At 58.5% G+C, this 13,939-nt stretch overlaps 1 protein-coding gene across 1 annotated transcript; it reads left to right on the forward strand.

The window, feature by feature from the left end:
* Positions 1 to 164: 164 nt before the first annotated feature.
* TBX2 (T-box transcription factor 2) lies at positions 165 to 9,894 on the forward strand. Its single transcript, XM_054085108.1, has 7 exons — positions 165 to 726; positions 1,337 to 1,604; positions 3,906 to 4,052; positions 5,180 to 5,256; positions 5,338 to 5,507; positions 6,717 to 7,330; positions 8,314 to 9,894. The coding sequence occupies exons 1-7, from the start codon at positions 362 to 364 to the stop codon at positions 8,758 to 8,760; spliced, it is 2,088 nt and encodes a 695-aa protein (XP_053941083.1). The 5' UTR covers positions 165 to 361; the 3' UTR covers positions 8,761 to 9,894.
* Positions 9,895 to 13,939: the final 4,045 nt, after the last annotated feature.

Genomic DNA, 13,939 nt, shown 5'->3' on the forward strand with positions numbered 1-13,939 from the left:
GCAGACCGGGAGTCCCAGGAGCCGGGAACTGCCTCTTTTTTTTTTTTCTTCTTCTTCTTCTTTTTATTTTTTTTCCTTCTTCTTTTTATTTTTTTTTTCCAGATCCAGTTCCGCTGTTTTTCGGCTTTTTTTTTTTTTTTGTGTGTGTGTGCTTTTTTTTTTTTTTTTTTTTTTCTCGTGTGTGTGTGCGCGTTGTTCATTTTTCTTCCTCTTCCAGAGACTCGAGCGAGTTCGCTGGGCAGGAGAGAGAAAAAAATAAACAAAAACAAAACAAAAAAAAAAAACCAAACCAACCAAACGCGCACACATACGTTTTTGTAAAGGGAATCCCTCTTTTTCTCCTGGATTTGTGGATGCACCGATGAGAGATCCAGCCTTCCCAGGGACTGCCATGGCTTACCACCCCTTCCACGCACCCCGGCCGGCCGACTTCCCCATGTCCGCTTTCCTCGCAGCCGCTCAGCCTTCTTTTTTCCCCGCTCTGGCTCTGCCTCCAGCGGCTCTGGCCAAGCCCATGCCGGACCCCGGGCTGGCCGGGGCGGCCGAGGCCGGGCTGCACGTCTCGGCCCTGGGACATCACCACCAAGCCGCCCATCTCCGTTCGCTCAAGAGCCTGGAGCCCGAAGAAGAGGTCGAGGATGATCCCAAAGTAACGCTGGAAGCCAAAGAGCTTTGGGACCAGTTCCATAAGCTGGGAACCGAGATGGTGATCACCAAGTCCGGGAGGTAAGAGACGGTCCCGCACCTGCGCAGCGCCCTGGCCCCTCATCACCCGCTTCTCTCTGATTAATTAACGCATGGAGTTTCGATCCTTGGAGATTGGTTTTATTTTATTTTTGGACTTTACGTTCCCCTCCCTCTGAGCCCCCCCCCCACCTCCTCCCCAATTATTACTTTTTCCGAGCGCGATCCCAAATTAAATTTGTGAGCGCTAATTGAGCGCCCGCAATCTCCCTCCGCGTTTGTTTACGCCGCTTCCTTCCCTCCTGCCAAACTTTCCCCGCGGCCGGGGGTCTCCCCTGGCCCTGCCCGTGCCCCCCACCCCGGGAAGGGCAGCCGGGAGCCCCTCGGAGGGCTTGGAAAAAAGGGGGGGTGGGGGGGTGGAAATGCAGCATCCGTTTTCACCCCTTATTGCCCAGAATGATGTGGGTTTGAGCCTTTCCCCCTCTTTTCTGCTGCCGGGGGGGTGCAGCGGAGCGGGAGGAGAAGCAGCGGGAAGTGAGAAGGGCTGGGAATCCTCAGGGAAGGTGGACTAAAAGCCGGTGGTGGCGGAGGGGCTCGGAGGGGCCGTCGGGGGTCGGCGGGCAGCCCGGTACCGCTCTGGGTCTCTCCGCAGGAGGATGTTCCCCCCGTTCAAGGTGCGGGTGAGCGGCCTGGACAAGAAGGCCAAGTACATTTTGCTGATGGATATAGTGGCGGCCGACGACTGCCGCTACAAGTTCCACAATTCCCGCTGGATGGTCGCCGGCAAGGCCGACCCGGAGATGCCCAAGCGCATGTACATCCACCCCGACAGCCCGGCCACGGGGGAGCAGTGGATGGCCAAACCTGTTGCCTTTCACAAGCTCAAGCTCACCAACAACATCTCGGACAAGCACGGCTTTGTAAGTGCGGCTGCGGGGCAGAGGGAAGTCCCCCCACCCCCGGGAAGGAGCGGGGGCTGCTCGGCTCTGCTCTGCGGGAGCCGCTGGGGGCTCTGACGGCTTCTCCCCGGGGGCTTGAGGGGCGCTGCGGTGGGCTGGCTGTCCCGCAGCCCCCGCGCCTGCCGGGCCCCGAGGTGCAGCTCCCCTCCGTCGTGGGGAAAACGAGAGCCTTGTGCTGCGGGCAGCCTCGATATCCCCTTGCCTCCCGCATTCCCGACCCTCGCCGCCCCGTCCTGCCGCATTTCCCGCACCCTCGGGGCTCTGCGGGGAGCGAGATTTGCCGTGTGGATGTGCGGAGGAGGTGTTGCAGCAAGGGCAGCCCCGACGGGGCGGCCGGGCAGGTGCAGCCGGGGCTGTCGCTGCGGGGAGCGGGGCTGGGAGCGGCCGCACCTGCGCTGGGTTTCCGCGGCCGGGAGCGGGGCCGGAGCCGCTGGCAGCCGGCTGCTCCTGAAAGCTTCCCAAACGCCGCTATTTATTTCCCTATTGATCATAGCTGCATCGCTTTCCGGAGGTAAAAATCAAAACTAAACCACAAATAAAGCCAAAAAGCCAAAAACGTACACAAAGGAAAAAAAAAAATAAGAAGGAAGAGAAAAAAACTTTTTAAATTAAAAAAAAAGAAATAAATAGAGAAATCGAAGGTTGTTGGCAATTAGCAGAGATCCGCAGAAAGCAAGGTCAAAACGCGAGGGCACGGGGTGTGGGAGGAAATCCCAGCGCCCAAGGCAGCTTCTCCTGCCTCCGCACAAGCGTTTCGGGCGATAAAGGGAGAGTCCCTCGGCCCGCGTTGGCGCTGCAGCAATTAGCGGGGGCCGCGGACGCAGCGCAGGTGGGAGAAGCTTCGCACCACCCCGCGGAACTTCGCTCTCTCTCTTTATTTTTATTTTCTCTCTTAAGGCAGGAAACTGTGTCTTTGTTAAATAATACATCGCGAGGTTATTTATAGACAGCAAGGTAAATCGATAAAGAGGGAAGCTAAAAAATTGCATTTTTTTTCCTTGATACTGGGGGAAAACTAGTTTGATTCAGCGTTTTTTAACGGTTCGCCTCCTTCAATTAAAGATTTCTGGTGTCTGCCGTTGTCCAAAATCCGGACTGCGTTAAATCTGGGAGATGAGGGTTTAGCCACTGCCCATCTGGTCAGAGAGGGATGATTATTTTTTTTTCAAGGAACGCAGATTTACACGCCTGAATGAGACTTTTTGCACCATTTTCATGATAAATCCCGTCTAGATGATATCAATATAATAGCGATCCGACAGTTCATCAGCAGGTGATTATTGCTGGGGTTAAAAAAGGGGGGATTTTTTTTTTATTGCCTTCTAAAACGAAATGAAGTGATAATTATTTAACCATTTGGCCGGCGTTATTTGACAATAATTACTCAAACTTTCGCCGTTCCCCTACAAATTCCGGGCGGTGAACACCGCATTTCAGCCCGACCGCAGCAGGTTGGGGAATTATTTAATCGCTCTCAGGCAGGAAAACGTTGGGTTGTGGGCAGCGAGGGGCAGGGGGGGTCGAAACGGCCCCGGGGTGCGGCCCGGGGGCTGCAGCCGCTTCCGAAAATCGCGGTGAGGGGGGGAAAAAAAGGGAAATATAAGGAAAAAAAAAATAAATCAAAAAACCCTAGAGGGTAAAGAATGGCTTTGAGTGTTGGCGAGGCTTTCAGACACCTGGTTGGGGAAAAAAAAAAATGTCTGTTTCTTCTGCAGCGTTGCTCCGAGACATAAATTTAACGTGGCTCACCGTGAAACGCTCCTTTCACGTTCCCGGGGCTGGCACGGGTTTCTGCTGCCCCTGACACAAATCGAGAGGCTTTTTAACATATTTTTTTTTCCTGCGGTGGTGAGGTAGAGTTATTTTTTTTTTTTTTTTTTGAAAGGACGGAAATATGAAAAGCGGCAAGAAACGTGTTGAAAACCGGCCTGGCCTTTGCAGGGTTGTAAGAAAACGGGGAGATGCCTTTTGGTGCTTTATTGCCGCGCTTAACACCCGCAGAGATGCTGCTGTGCCTGTCTTCCCCCGACCTCCTTGTTTAGGGGCAGATCCTGCGATGCTATAAGCAACAACAAAAAAGAAATCTCCTTCTTTGGCATCCGCCGGCACTCCTTCCTCACCGTGAACTTGTGTTTTTGTTGTTGTTTTCGGGAGAAAAGGGATTTTTTGGTTTTTTTGGGGGGTGGGGGGTAACTAGGGGCGCGTGTAAGGTAGCGGGTGAGGCTGACGGCAGCCCCGGGCTGTGCTCTCTCGCCCACCCAGACCATCCTGAACTCCATGCACAAGTACCAGCCCAGGTTCCACATAGTCCGGGCCAACGACATCCTCAAGCTGCCCTACAGCACCTTCCGCACCTACGTCTTCCCCGAGACCGACTTCATCGCCGTCACCGCTTACCAAAACGACAAGGTACAGCGGGGCACCCCCTGTCCCTGCCCCTTCCTCCCCCCCCCGCGCTCGCTCCTCTCCCATCCCTCACCCCATGCGAGGATGCATTTGTCTCCGTGTCATAAGGGCATTTTGGGGCAGAGCGGCCAAAAAGCAGCAACAGGAGAAAGGTTAAACCCCAGGCTCTCAGAGCAGATGTTTTGTCCTACTACGATTATTGCTGCTATTTCTATTACTGCTATTTTTTCTATTTTGCTATTTCTATCATTGCTATTGTTACTGTTTCTGTTATTACTTTTGTTCGTTTCCTCGTGGCCTTTGTCACACCTTTTCTGGGCTGCGGGATGCTCAGCGCAGGCCCTGCAGAGAGCGGCTCCACTGCCTGGGCAGCCCCACCGAGAAGGTGCCCTGAGCCAAAAAAATAGAGCCAGATAAGCTAATTTTAGTCGCTTTCATGATTTAGCAAGTGTCACCCTGCGAGCAGCGGAGCCAGGAGAGTCCGGTGGGGCGTGGAGAGCCTCTGCCGACTCCTCCAAGGGTCGTGTGTGTGTGTGTTTTAACCCAAAAGCTGACCCCCACCTCCACCCCTGGCTGCTGACGCTAATTGACAGCTCTGTCTGAGGGTCCTGGTGGGCTTGTTTCCCTCGTAAAGTTTATGGCGAAGAGTCACAATCGATTAAAGAGCACTTTGTCTGCTGGCCGGCCGGTGGGCCCCGTCGGGCCGGCGGGGGATGCTGCGGGCTGGGCTTGCAGCGGCGCTGGGCAGCCGAGCCTTTATTCCACGGTGCCTCTCGGGGCCCGATTTCAGAGCCATGCATTATTGAGCGCCCTAATGTCGCCGGCCCCAGAAGCCGGTGGCGGGGAGGGATAAGAATAGCTTTTAACCAGCGCTGCGCGGCTCAGTCGCCATCTTCCCTCCGGGGGGCCGTGAAAAATAACTTCCTATCATTAAGACCCTATTAATAATTCAAGCCTAAACCTCAGCATCGTTTTTAATAAAGCATGCGGTGTGTTAAAGTGGGGCCGCGGCTCGTTTCGCAGCCCGCGCAGCGCCCCCCGCGCCCCCTCGACGGCAGCGAAGGAGGGGGGGGGGGGTGAGGGGTCGGGCAGGGTTTCACTCCGCTTTTCTCCATCTCCCCCGTCTGCAGATCACCCAGCTGAAAATCGATAACAACCCCTTCGCCAAGGGCTTTCGGGACACAGGGAATGGCCGGCGGGAGAAGAGGTAAGGGGTGTCCACCTGTCCCCCCCGTCCAGCTCCGCGCAGGCGATGGCGGTGCCCCACGGTTCCTCTCTTCCCCCGTAGGAAGCAGCTCTCGCTGCCGTCGCTGCGGATGTACGAGGAGCCCTGCAAGCCGGATCGCGACGGTGGCGAGTCGGATGCCTCCTCCTGCGAGCCCTCGGCCGTGCGCGACGCCCTCCACTCGCCCGTGGGCCCCGTCCCCAGTCCCCTGCGCCTCAAGGGCAGCGGCAGAGGTAAAGCGAGAAGGCACGGTGTCCAAATTGCCCCAAACGTCCCATTTCTGCTCCCTTGGGACCCGGTTTTTTTGCCGGCAGAGGAGCCAAACCATCATAGGGGGAAAAAAATGATGGGCATGAAGGAGCTCAGGGGTTGAAAGGACAAGAACGAGCGCACGCGAATGGCGTTCACGGTTTGCAACGTTTTCCTGTTTATACGTTAGTGTAAACAAGAAGAAATGGTGTGCTAGGTGTGTTCGCCCGGCTGCGTGCCCTGCCCTTCATGGCAGCCTCGCACTCCCCTGGAAAAAAACCAACCAACAACAACAAAAAAAGAAAAAATTAATATGTTTGAAAAGGAAAAAAAAAATGTTGTAACTCCAGGGCTTCAACCTAGTAAATTAAAATAAACTAGGAGTTCCCACGTTGGAGTTTTAGATGCTGGGTTTTGTCTTGCCGCGCTATCAATCTGCTCTTTAAACTTTCCGCTAGCCCAATTCTCTGCAAACCTTCATCAAAACTGCAACCCCCCCACCCCGAGCTGGTGGGAGGGTTTATTACACCCCTCTCCTCTTTCAAAGGCTTCCCTGAATATTCGCCCCAGCCTGCAGAGCTTCACCTAACCCGCACCAAAATGTTTTTTTCGTTTAGCAGGAGCTGTTTGGGCAGGGGCTCAGCTCCCCTCGCCCTTGTCCTTCTGCCTCCTCTGAGAGCAGGATGGGTTTCTTTAAATTAAAGTCCTTATCAGGAAAGCCTGGACCATACCTCGTGCTTTAAAACTGCCTCTTTAACCTGTTTCAACCTGCACATTTGGAATAAATCCACAGCACGCTGTTGATCAGCCCCATGTAATTAAATATATACGGGAATATTTCCCCCAGCGCTGTCCCCCCGCCCGCGCTCCCTTCACCCCCCGCCCCGCAGCCCGCTTTGAGTTTGCAGCTAACGAGAGCGATGCTGTAATAGATTTTGGTCCTCCATCAAACATGTTGGTTTTTTTTTTCCTGTTTGGCAGAGCAACAGGACTGCTGTTGTTAATCCCCTTTCCCCAGAGTAGCTGCGGCACGAGGGCCCCTTTCTGCCCCCAAAATGAGTTTCTGCCATTAATAACGATTGGGATTTTGCCGCCACAATCTCCTCTCGACGCCAAAGCTCTTGCGAGCGACCTGCTCCTCGCCTCCCCTGGGTGCTGCTGCTCTGACCCTCTGCCCCTTCATCCTCTTGCAGATGAGAAGCCGGGAGCTGACAGCGATGCTGAGGTGGAGAAGGCTCCTGAGGAGCGGCCGGCAGCAGCCACAAGCCCCGGTGGGGAGGACGCAACGCCCCGTGGCAGCCCGCGGTGCCTGGAGGAGAGGAGCAAGGAGAGGCGCAGCCCGGAGAAGGCCAAGGATGGAGCATCCCCCCGGGAGGGTCCCGGTGAGGGCCTGTTTGGTGTGCGAGGCCTGGAGAAGGACAAAGTGGAAGGACGGAGGAAAGAGCTGGACCCAAGCAAGAAGGACGCAGAGGGTGGTGGGCTGGGCAAGGAGGCCTTCGCGCCGCTGATGGTGCACACAGACAGCCCCCCGCACCTGAGTGCCGGGCACCTGCAGAGCCTGGCGCTCTCTGGCCTCCACGGGCAGCAGTTCTTCAGCCCTCTGGGGGCCGGGCAGCCCCTCTTCATCCACCCGGGACAGTTCGCCATGGCACCCGGAGCCTTCTCTGCCATGGGCATGGGACACTTGCTGGCCTCAGTGACCGGCGGAGGCAGCCTGGAGAACGGAGCCCTCTCATCCACTCCGGGCGCGGCAGGGACGGCCACCCCATTCCCTTTCCACCTCTCCCAGCACATGCTGGCCTCTCAGGTAAGGCCCTGCGCCCACCCTGCATCCCCATCCCTGCTGTCAGACCCTGGGCTCTCCTCTCTGTGTCCTTCCCCCAAGATCCCTGGATGAGCAGAGTGCTTTGGGGGCACGGGTCAGGCCCCGCCAGCGTCAACCCCAGTGCTGGGACACACAGGGTGGCCTCAGTTGGGGTCAGGAGCTGTTGGTGGCCCCGGGCTCCCCCATGGCCTCTGCAGCCCGTGGGTACGATGGGGTGATGATCCCCCGACGCGCTGCAGCTGCCGAAGGGGCAGGACGTGGGGATACATTTTGAAGGCTGACCTCAGGGCTGATTTGAGGAGGAATCTTTATGTTTTTTTTTTTTTTTTCTGAGGAGGAATCTTGATTTTTATTCTGTTTTTGCAGCTGATACGGTTCCCCTCTAGGCAGGGGCAGCGTGGCCCTGCTTGACCTGCTGTCCCCATCCGGCAGCCCCCCCCCCCCCCCCCCCCCCCCCCCCCCGTCTCCCTGCCAGCCCCAAAACGACTTCTGCAGCGCCTGCACTTGCGTTGCCTTTGTCAGCCCCTATGATGAAACGCATAAAGATGGCTTTGAACTCCCCTAATTTATCGATCCTACTTAACAATGTGTTTTAATGTGGTTAAAGGTCTGTGATGCTGCCCAGACAGGGACACGCGGTGTGCAGGGAGGTTCAGGGGCAGAACAGGTCCTGGGGAAGGCTTTACGCCCATTGGCACCAGCCTGGGTTGGTGCAGGGTGGATGGATGTCCCCAGCTGTAGCCCTTCCTCAGCCTGTCCCACTGGAATATCCCTACGCTGTTGTTTTAGGATGACACTGGGGTGTCGCGGCTTTGCCTTGGCCTTCTCAAGGGAATGTGTCTCAGGGAGGGCTTTGCCTTGGCCTTCTCAGGGGAATGCGTCTCAGGGAGGGCAGGAGGAGGGGATGCAGTGGAGCACCAGCACAGCTCTCACCTCCCTCTCTCCCTCTCTCTCTCTCTCTGCAGGGAATCCCGATGCCCACCTTCGGCGGACTCTTCCCCTACCCCTACACCTACATGGCTGCAGCTGCGGCGGCCGCCTCGGCCATGCCGGCCACCAGCGCAGCAGCCGCTGGGCCACTCTCCCGCAACCCATTCCTGGGCAGCAGCCGTCCCCGCCTGCGCTTCAGCCCTTACCAGCTCCCGGTCACCATCCCTCCCAGCACCAACCTGCTGACCACCGGCCTGCCCGCCAGCCTCAACCTCGGCTCCGAGGGCTCCAAGGGCAGCAGCAGCCGGGAATCCAGCCCCCTCCCCGAGGTGCCCCTGCACAAGGGGGGCAGCCAGCGCCCCACCGCCTCCCCCAAGGGCTCCCTGAAGGAGTCTCTCAATGAACTGCAGAACATCCAGAGACTGGTGAGCGGGCTGGAGAGCCAGCGGGACCTGTCACCCGGCAGGGAGTCCCCCAAGTGACCGTCGGGGCAGGCAGCGAGCCCTCCCGGCGGGGCGGAGAAGCACTGGTATTTTTTTTGTACAGCACAGTATGAATATTTATTGCGGAGCGAGGGGTGGGGGCGGATGGGGAGCAGGGTGCCGGAGCAGAGGGATGGATGGAGCCCTGCTGGCCGAGCGGACCCACCGCCACAAAACCAGGAGCGAGAGGTGGGAGCTCAGGGCTCCCCAGGGTGTGGGGCTGGGAGCTGCTCCCCCGGCTCCAGCGCTGTCGCAGAGCCCCCCAATCCCTCCTCTGCTCCCCTGCTCCAGGCGCTGGGCAGCTGGGGGGCAACGAGCTGGAGTGGGGGTACCCCATGGATGGGGCAGCCCTGACCCCCGATTCCAGGGAGAGGAGTGGGGGCGAAACCTCATCTGTGCACGGGAACACGGGGAGGGAGGGGAGGACAAAATAATTAACAACAACAAAAAAAAATAAGAACTTAAATATGGGAAATGAAGCGCCTCGGCAGCCGCCGCGCAGAGCTGGTACAGCGGGGGGACCCCCGCGGGTACCCGGGCAGATATTTATGAAATAAATGGTAATTTGTGTAAATAAGCTATAAGGATCCCAGAATATGCAAATTGGTATTAATTTATTCAGAGTTGTACATTGGTGTGTACATAATATTTAGAGTTTAACTCATCGCATTTAAGTTTTCTTGGTTTTTTTTTTTTTTTCATTTTACATGAACGTATATATTGTAAATGAAAACTATTTAGCTCTTTGTGATTGAAGGAGATATTGGTTTCTTTAACTGTGTTTTAAAATATTGCTTATCCCGCCTGTTCTCTAGGACAATCATGTGCCACCGTTAAAACAATTTTTGGAGTGGTTGAGTGGACTTTTACAAGGGGAAAAAAAAAAAAGCAAATCCAAAATGTAACTAAAATTTAATCGCTACAGTGCGGGGTATAGAGAATGCAGGAATCAACCTCAGGTTTTTATTTTTCACTCCAGAACAGAAAAAAAGAAAAAAAAAAGTATAATAAATTTAAATATCACAGGACTGTGCTCTATATTTGTTTTAAAATAAAAAGATACATGATTTGCAACGTGATGGTTACTCGGGTATCTGTCTGTTCAGTTTTGATGAATTCTCACATCTTTCAATAAAAAAAACCTACTCGGAGCAGTCCTGCCGCCTCCCGCCTGTTTCATTCCGCCGGGCTCCTCCGCGGGTGCGCAGCGCCGCGTGGGCTCCGTTCCCCGCGGCGGCGGAAGGGAAAAAGCGCATCCTCGGGGTCCGCCGGGCCCCGGCTTTGATGGGGAGAGGTGAAAATCACCAGAGACGCGCGGCGCCGCACCTCCGCGGGTGAGGAACCTCCGCGGGCTCTGTCCGTCGGGGGGGATTTCTGCCTTCAGCGCCTCCGCCCGCCCCACCGCGGAGCTCCCAGGTGCGGCCGGGACGGTGCGGCGCCGGGAGCATCCTCGGTGCCCACCGGTGCCACCCCGGGAGGACAGGGCCGGTACCGCCGCGGGGATCCGCGCCGCCGCTAACGGAGGCGCTCAGGTACAGCGGGACCGGCGGGGAGCGGAGTGCGCTGCTCACACCGGCACAGGCGGGGAAGGGGTGACCCGGGCGGAGCCGCCCCGTCGAGGCTGGGGAAGGGGCGACCCGGGAACACCGCTGCCGTCGGGGATGGGGAAGGGGTGACCCAGAAACGCTGGTGCCGTCGGGGATGGTGTGACCCGGGAACGCCGGTGCTGTCAGGGATGGAGAAGGGGTGACCCGGGAACGCCGGTGCCGTCGGGGGTGGGTCTGCTTCGAGGCGGGGGCTCGAGGCTGCTCGTGGCGTAGCGGGGAGCGGCCGAGGAGGACGCAAACAGCACTTTTCCTCACCAATTACTCTTCTCCCGTGCCGGGGAAGATTTATGACTGGGATTGCGGGGCGGGGGCGGGGGCGGGGGGGCGCGTCCCCCCTCGGGCCGGAGCCGCAGCGCCGGGCGCAGGGCGCCCTCTGCCGGGATCGCCGCGCTCCCGCCGCCACCGCCCGGCCCCGACGGGGCGGGTCGTGCGCGGCCGCGGCTCCTCCCCGGGCTCCCCCGAGCTCCCGCCCCGGCGCTGCGGGGCTGCGGGCGGGGAAGGGGCTGCGGAGCACCTCCCAACCTCCTTCCTCACACCGCGGCAGCCTCTGTGGGGAGATGCTGTGTTTCTCGATGGTGGGAGAGGATTATTTCCGAATAAACATCATTCAGGATGAGTAAAAACTTAATGAGCTCTATTTTTTAGGGAGGAAGAGCACTGCATGTTCTGGTATGGGGGCTCTTCTCTCAAGTGATGGGTGATAGGATGAGAGGGGATGGCCTCAAACTGCGCCAAGGCAGGTTCAGATTGAACATCAGGAAAAGTGTCTTCACTGAAGGGGTTATTGGGCAGCGAAACGGCTGACCAGGGAGGTGGTTGAGTCCCACCCCTGGAGGTGTTGAAAAGATGGGTAGAGGTAAACGCTCAGGGATGTGGTTTAGTAGTGGACAGGTAAGGTTGGATTTGATGATCTCAAAGGTCTTCTCCAATCAAGCGATTTTATGATTTCCACCCACGCTAGGTTTAGACTAAGCTGTCTGGGGTGAGCACAGCAGAGAGATGGCAATGGAGCTGCTGAACACAGATAGGGCTGAGGGAGCCTCACGTTGGGTTTCTGCCTTCCTGGCCCATCAAGCACAGCCACACCATCCACCCTGGTCCAAGGGATAGCGAAAATTTAATTGCATCCTCCGCCGCAGCTGCAGGCGGGGCATCCCGACCTGTCCCTTTAGCTTAAAGCCACTCAAGACTGGAGAGGGAGAAATGTTTCCTGCAGACTGTGGGTTTGTGATGGTGACCTCAGGGGACAGTGCTCGAAGGCAGGGAGCAGGGTCTGGCTCCCCCAGCCAGGGCAGCAGGGCGTGCTCCAGGCCTGCCGTGGCCAAACTCAGGCTCTGAGAACCCCCATTCAAACAGCTTGATGAGCAGCTACTGATTAGTCACGCACTGAGCTGGGATTATTTTCCTTGGCTATGAAAAGGCACTGGGAGGCCCCACAGGGGCACAACCAGCACAGCTCCCCCCCAGCCCTGCCGCTCTGCACCCCACAACGTACCCACAAAACAGCTCAGCTGCACCACGGTCATTGCTGGGCCACAAAAATAAATTGCCGGGTGCTCCTACGGCCACGGTCTGGCAGAAGGTGCCGGTGTTTAACCAGCGGGTAACGTCGGTGCTCTCACCAACGCCGTCAGATCATCACCAACGCCGTCAGATCACCAAACGCTGAGGATTTCACTAATGTTAGTGGCGGCTTTTGAATTTCTTCAGCTAAATGCACGAGGTGCCTGGCGAGACACTAAGAATAGCATTCCCACTTTGAGGAATTCGTGGGCCCAGCGGGCAAACCTGGCTGCCAGTGCCAGAAGGGGTGTTTGGAAGAGGAAAACTGGCTCCCACCGGAGCATCTCGCAGCCCCTCGGAAGGGGGACGCAGCTGCAACTCCCGTCCCCGTGCAGGCCCAGGGGTGGCTGCGTACCAAAGGCTGATCCTCGCCGAGGCTGCGCGGCTGCACCGCTGCCCCTGCCCGCGCGCGTCCTCCCTGCGCCACGGCGCGCTCCCGGAGCCCAGCGGGATGCTGGTGCGTGGCAGAAGGGGCGCGGGAGTGCGTGGCACCTCACTGGGAGTTCTCAGCCCCCGACTGCCGGGCAGGGGGAAGAAACACTGCTTTTTGTCCCTACTTTGTGGGTTTAATGGGAGCTGCCTGACGCACACCCCGGGAGAAGCACAGGCAGAGCGGCACCCCGAGAACGATGCTGTGAAGCAGAGCACATCACAAGGGTGCTGTGCTGCACCAGGAGCTCTTCCAGCCCTGGGAGGCTCTCAGGGTCTGATGATGCCACATGGAGGTTCAAATCCTACTTTTGAACATTTCAGCAAGTGTTTAGCAGCCCTGGCTGGGCACGCATGGGGCACAGCCGTCGGGGAAGGGGAGCCCCGGTCCGTAAGCTGTCGGGAAGGGGAGCCCCGCTCCGTAAGCCGTCGGGAAGGGGAGCCCCAGTCCGTAGCCATCGGGGAAGGGGAGCCCCAGTCCGTAAGCCGTCGGGGAAGGGGAACCCCAGTCCGTAAGCCATCAGGGAAGGGGAGCCCCAGTCCGTAAGCCGTCGGGAAGGGGAGCCCCGGTGCATCAGCTGTCGGGGAAGGGCCGCCCCCGCCCCCCAGCCGTCGGGCGGGCAGCTCTTCGTGCCGTGCCGGCGCCTCCCTGCCGCCGCGCCTCTCCCCGCAGGGCGGAGGTTGGGGGGTTCGGTCACGGCCCCGGAGCCCCAATTACCCGCGGGGCCGCCGCTCTGTCTGCCGGCCTCTATCGCGGATCAATAGACAAAGGGTAGCGCCGGGGCCTCTGCTGAGCCCTGCGGGCCCCGCTCGGCGCACCCGCGAAGCACCTGCGCGCTCGGGGCGGGGTGCGCAGTCGCGGGGGCGGCTCCGCAGCTGCGACCGAATGGGATTTCTGGGGCTGCGCGGGACGGGCTCTGCCCTGTGCTGCTGCGGAGAGGCTGAGCGCACCCGGCGAGCCGCTGCCGTGGCCCCTTTCCTCCCTCCGCCTCGTCAGTGGGGAGCGGGGCTGAGCCCCGACGGGGCGTCCCCGGTGCGGTGCACAGCGTATCTCTGTCGGGTGAGCACCCTCCGCCTGCTCCAGGGAAGCCCCAGAGGCTCTGCCCAGGTTCTTCCTCCGGGCACCGGCATCTCAAAAGCCTCTTTGTCCCCCTCCGTCGTTTCTGGCCCGTTCGCCCCTCGGGGGGCCGCGGGGTGGGGGTGCGGGAAGGACGAAGCAGCCGCCCCGGGGGGGCTGTTCGCTGCCACGAGGTTCGCAGAGGCGCTTTGATCTGCGCGGGTGTCTGAGGGGGTTTAAAAATATTATCAGGGAAAAAGCAGCTGTTTATTTTGATGCGAAGCTGGTTCTTAGCCGCAGGCACCGCCAGCTCCGTCTTTGCTCTAAGGCAGGGTGGGAAAGGGGAAAGGGGAGGCTCTCGGTTTATTCCTGTTGTTTACAGCGGCGGGAGACGGCGAGGGAGAGCCGAGCCCTTTCCCAGGCCTTCACCGGAGCCGGGCAGAGGGGGCAGGAGGCGCGGCCGTGCCCCGGCGAGTCTCTGCGCGTGACATCGACGGGACGGAGCCTCCCGATGGGCGCCGAA

This window comes from Cuculus canorus, chromosome 20 (genome assembly GCF_017976375.1).
Source record: "Cuculus canorus isolate bCucCan1 chromosome 20, bCucCan1.pri, whole genome shotgun sequence".
NCBI lineage: Eukaryota > Metazoa > Chordata > Aves > Cuculiformes > Cuculidae > Cuculus > Cuculus canorus.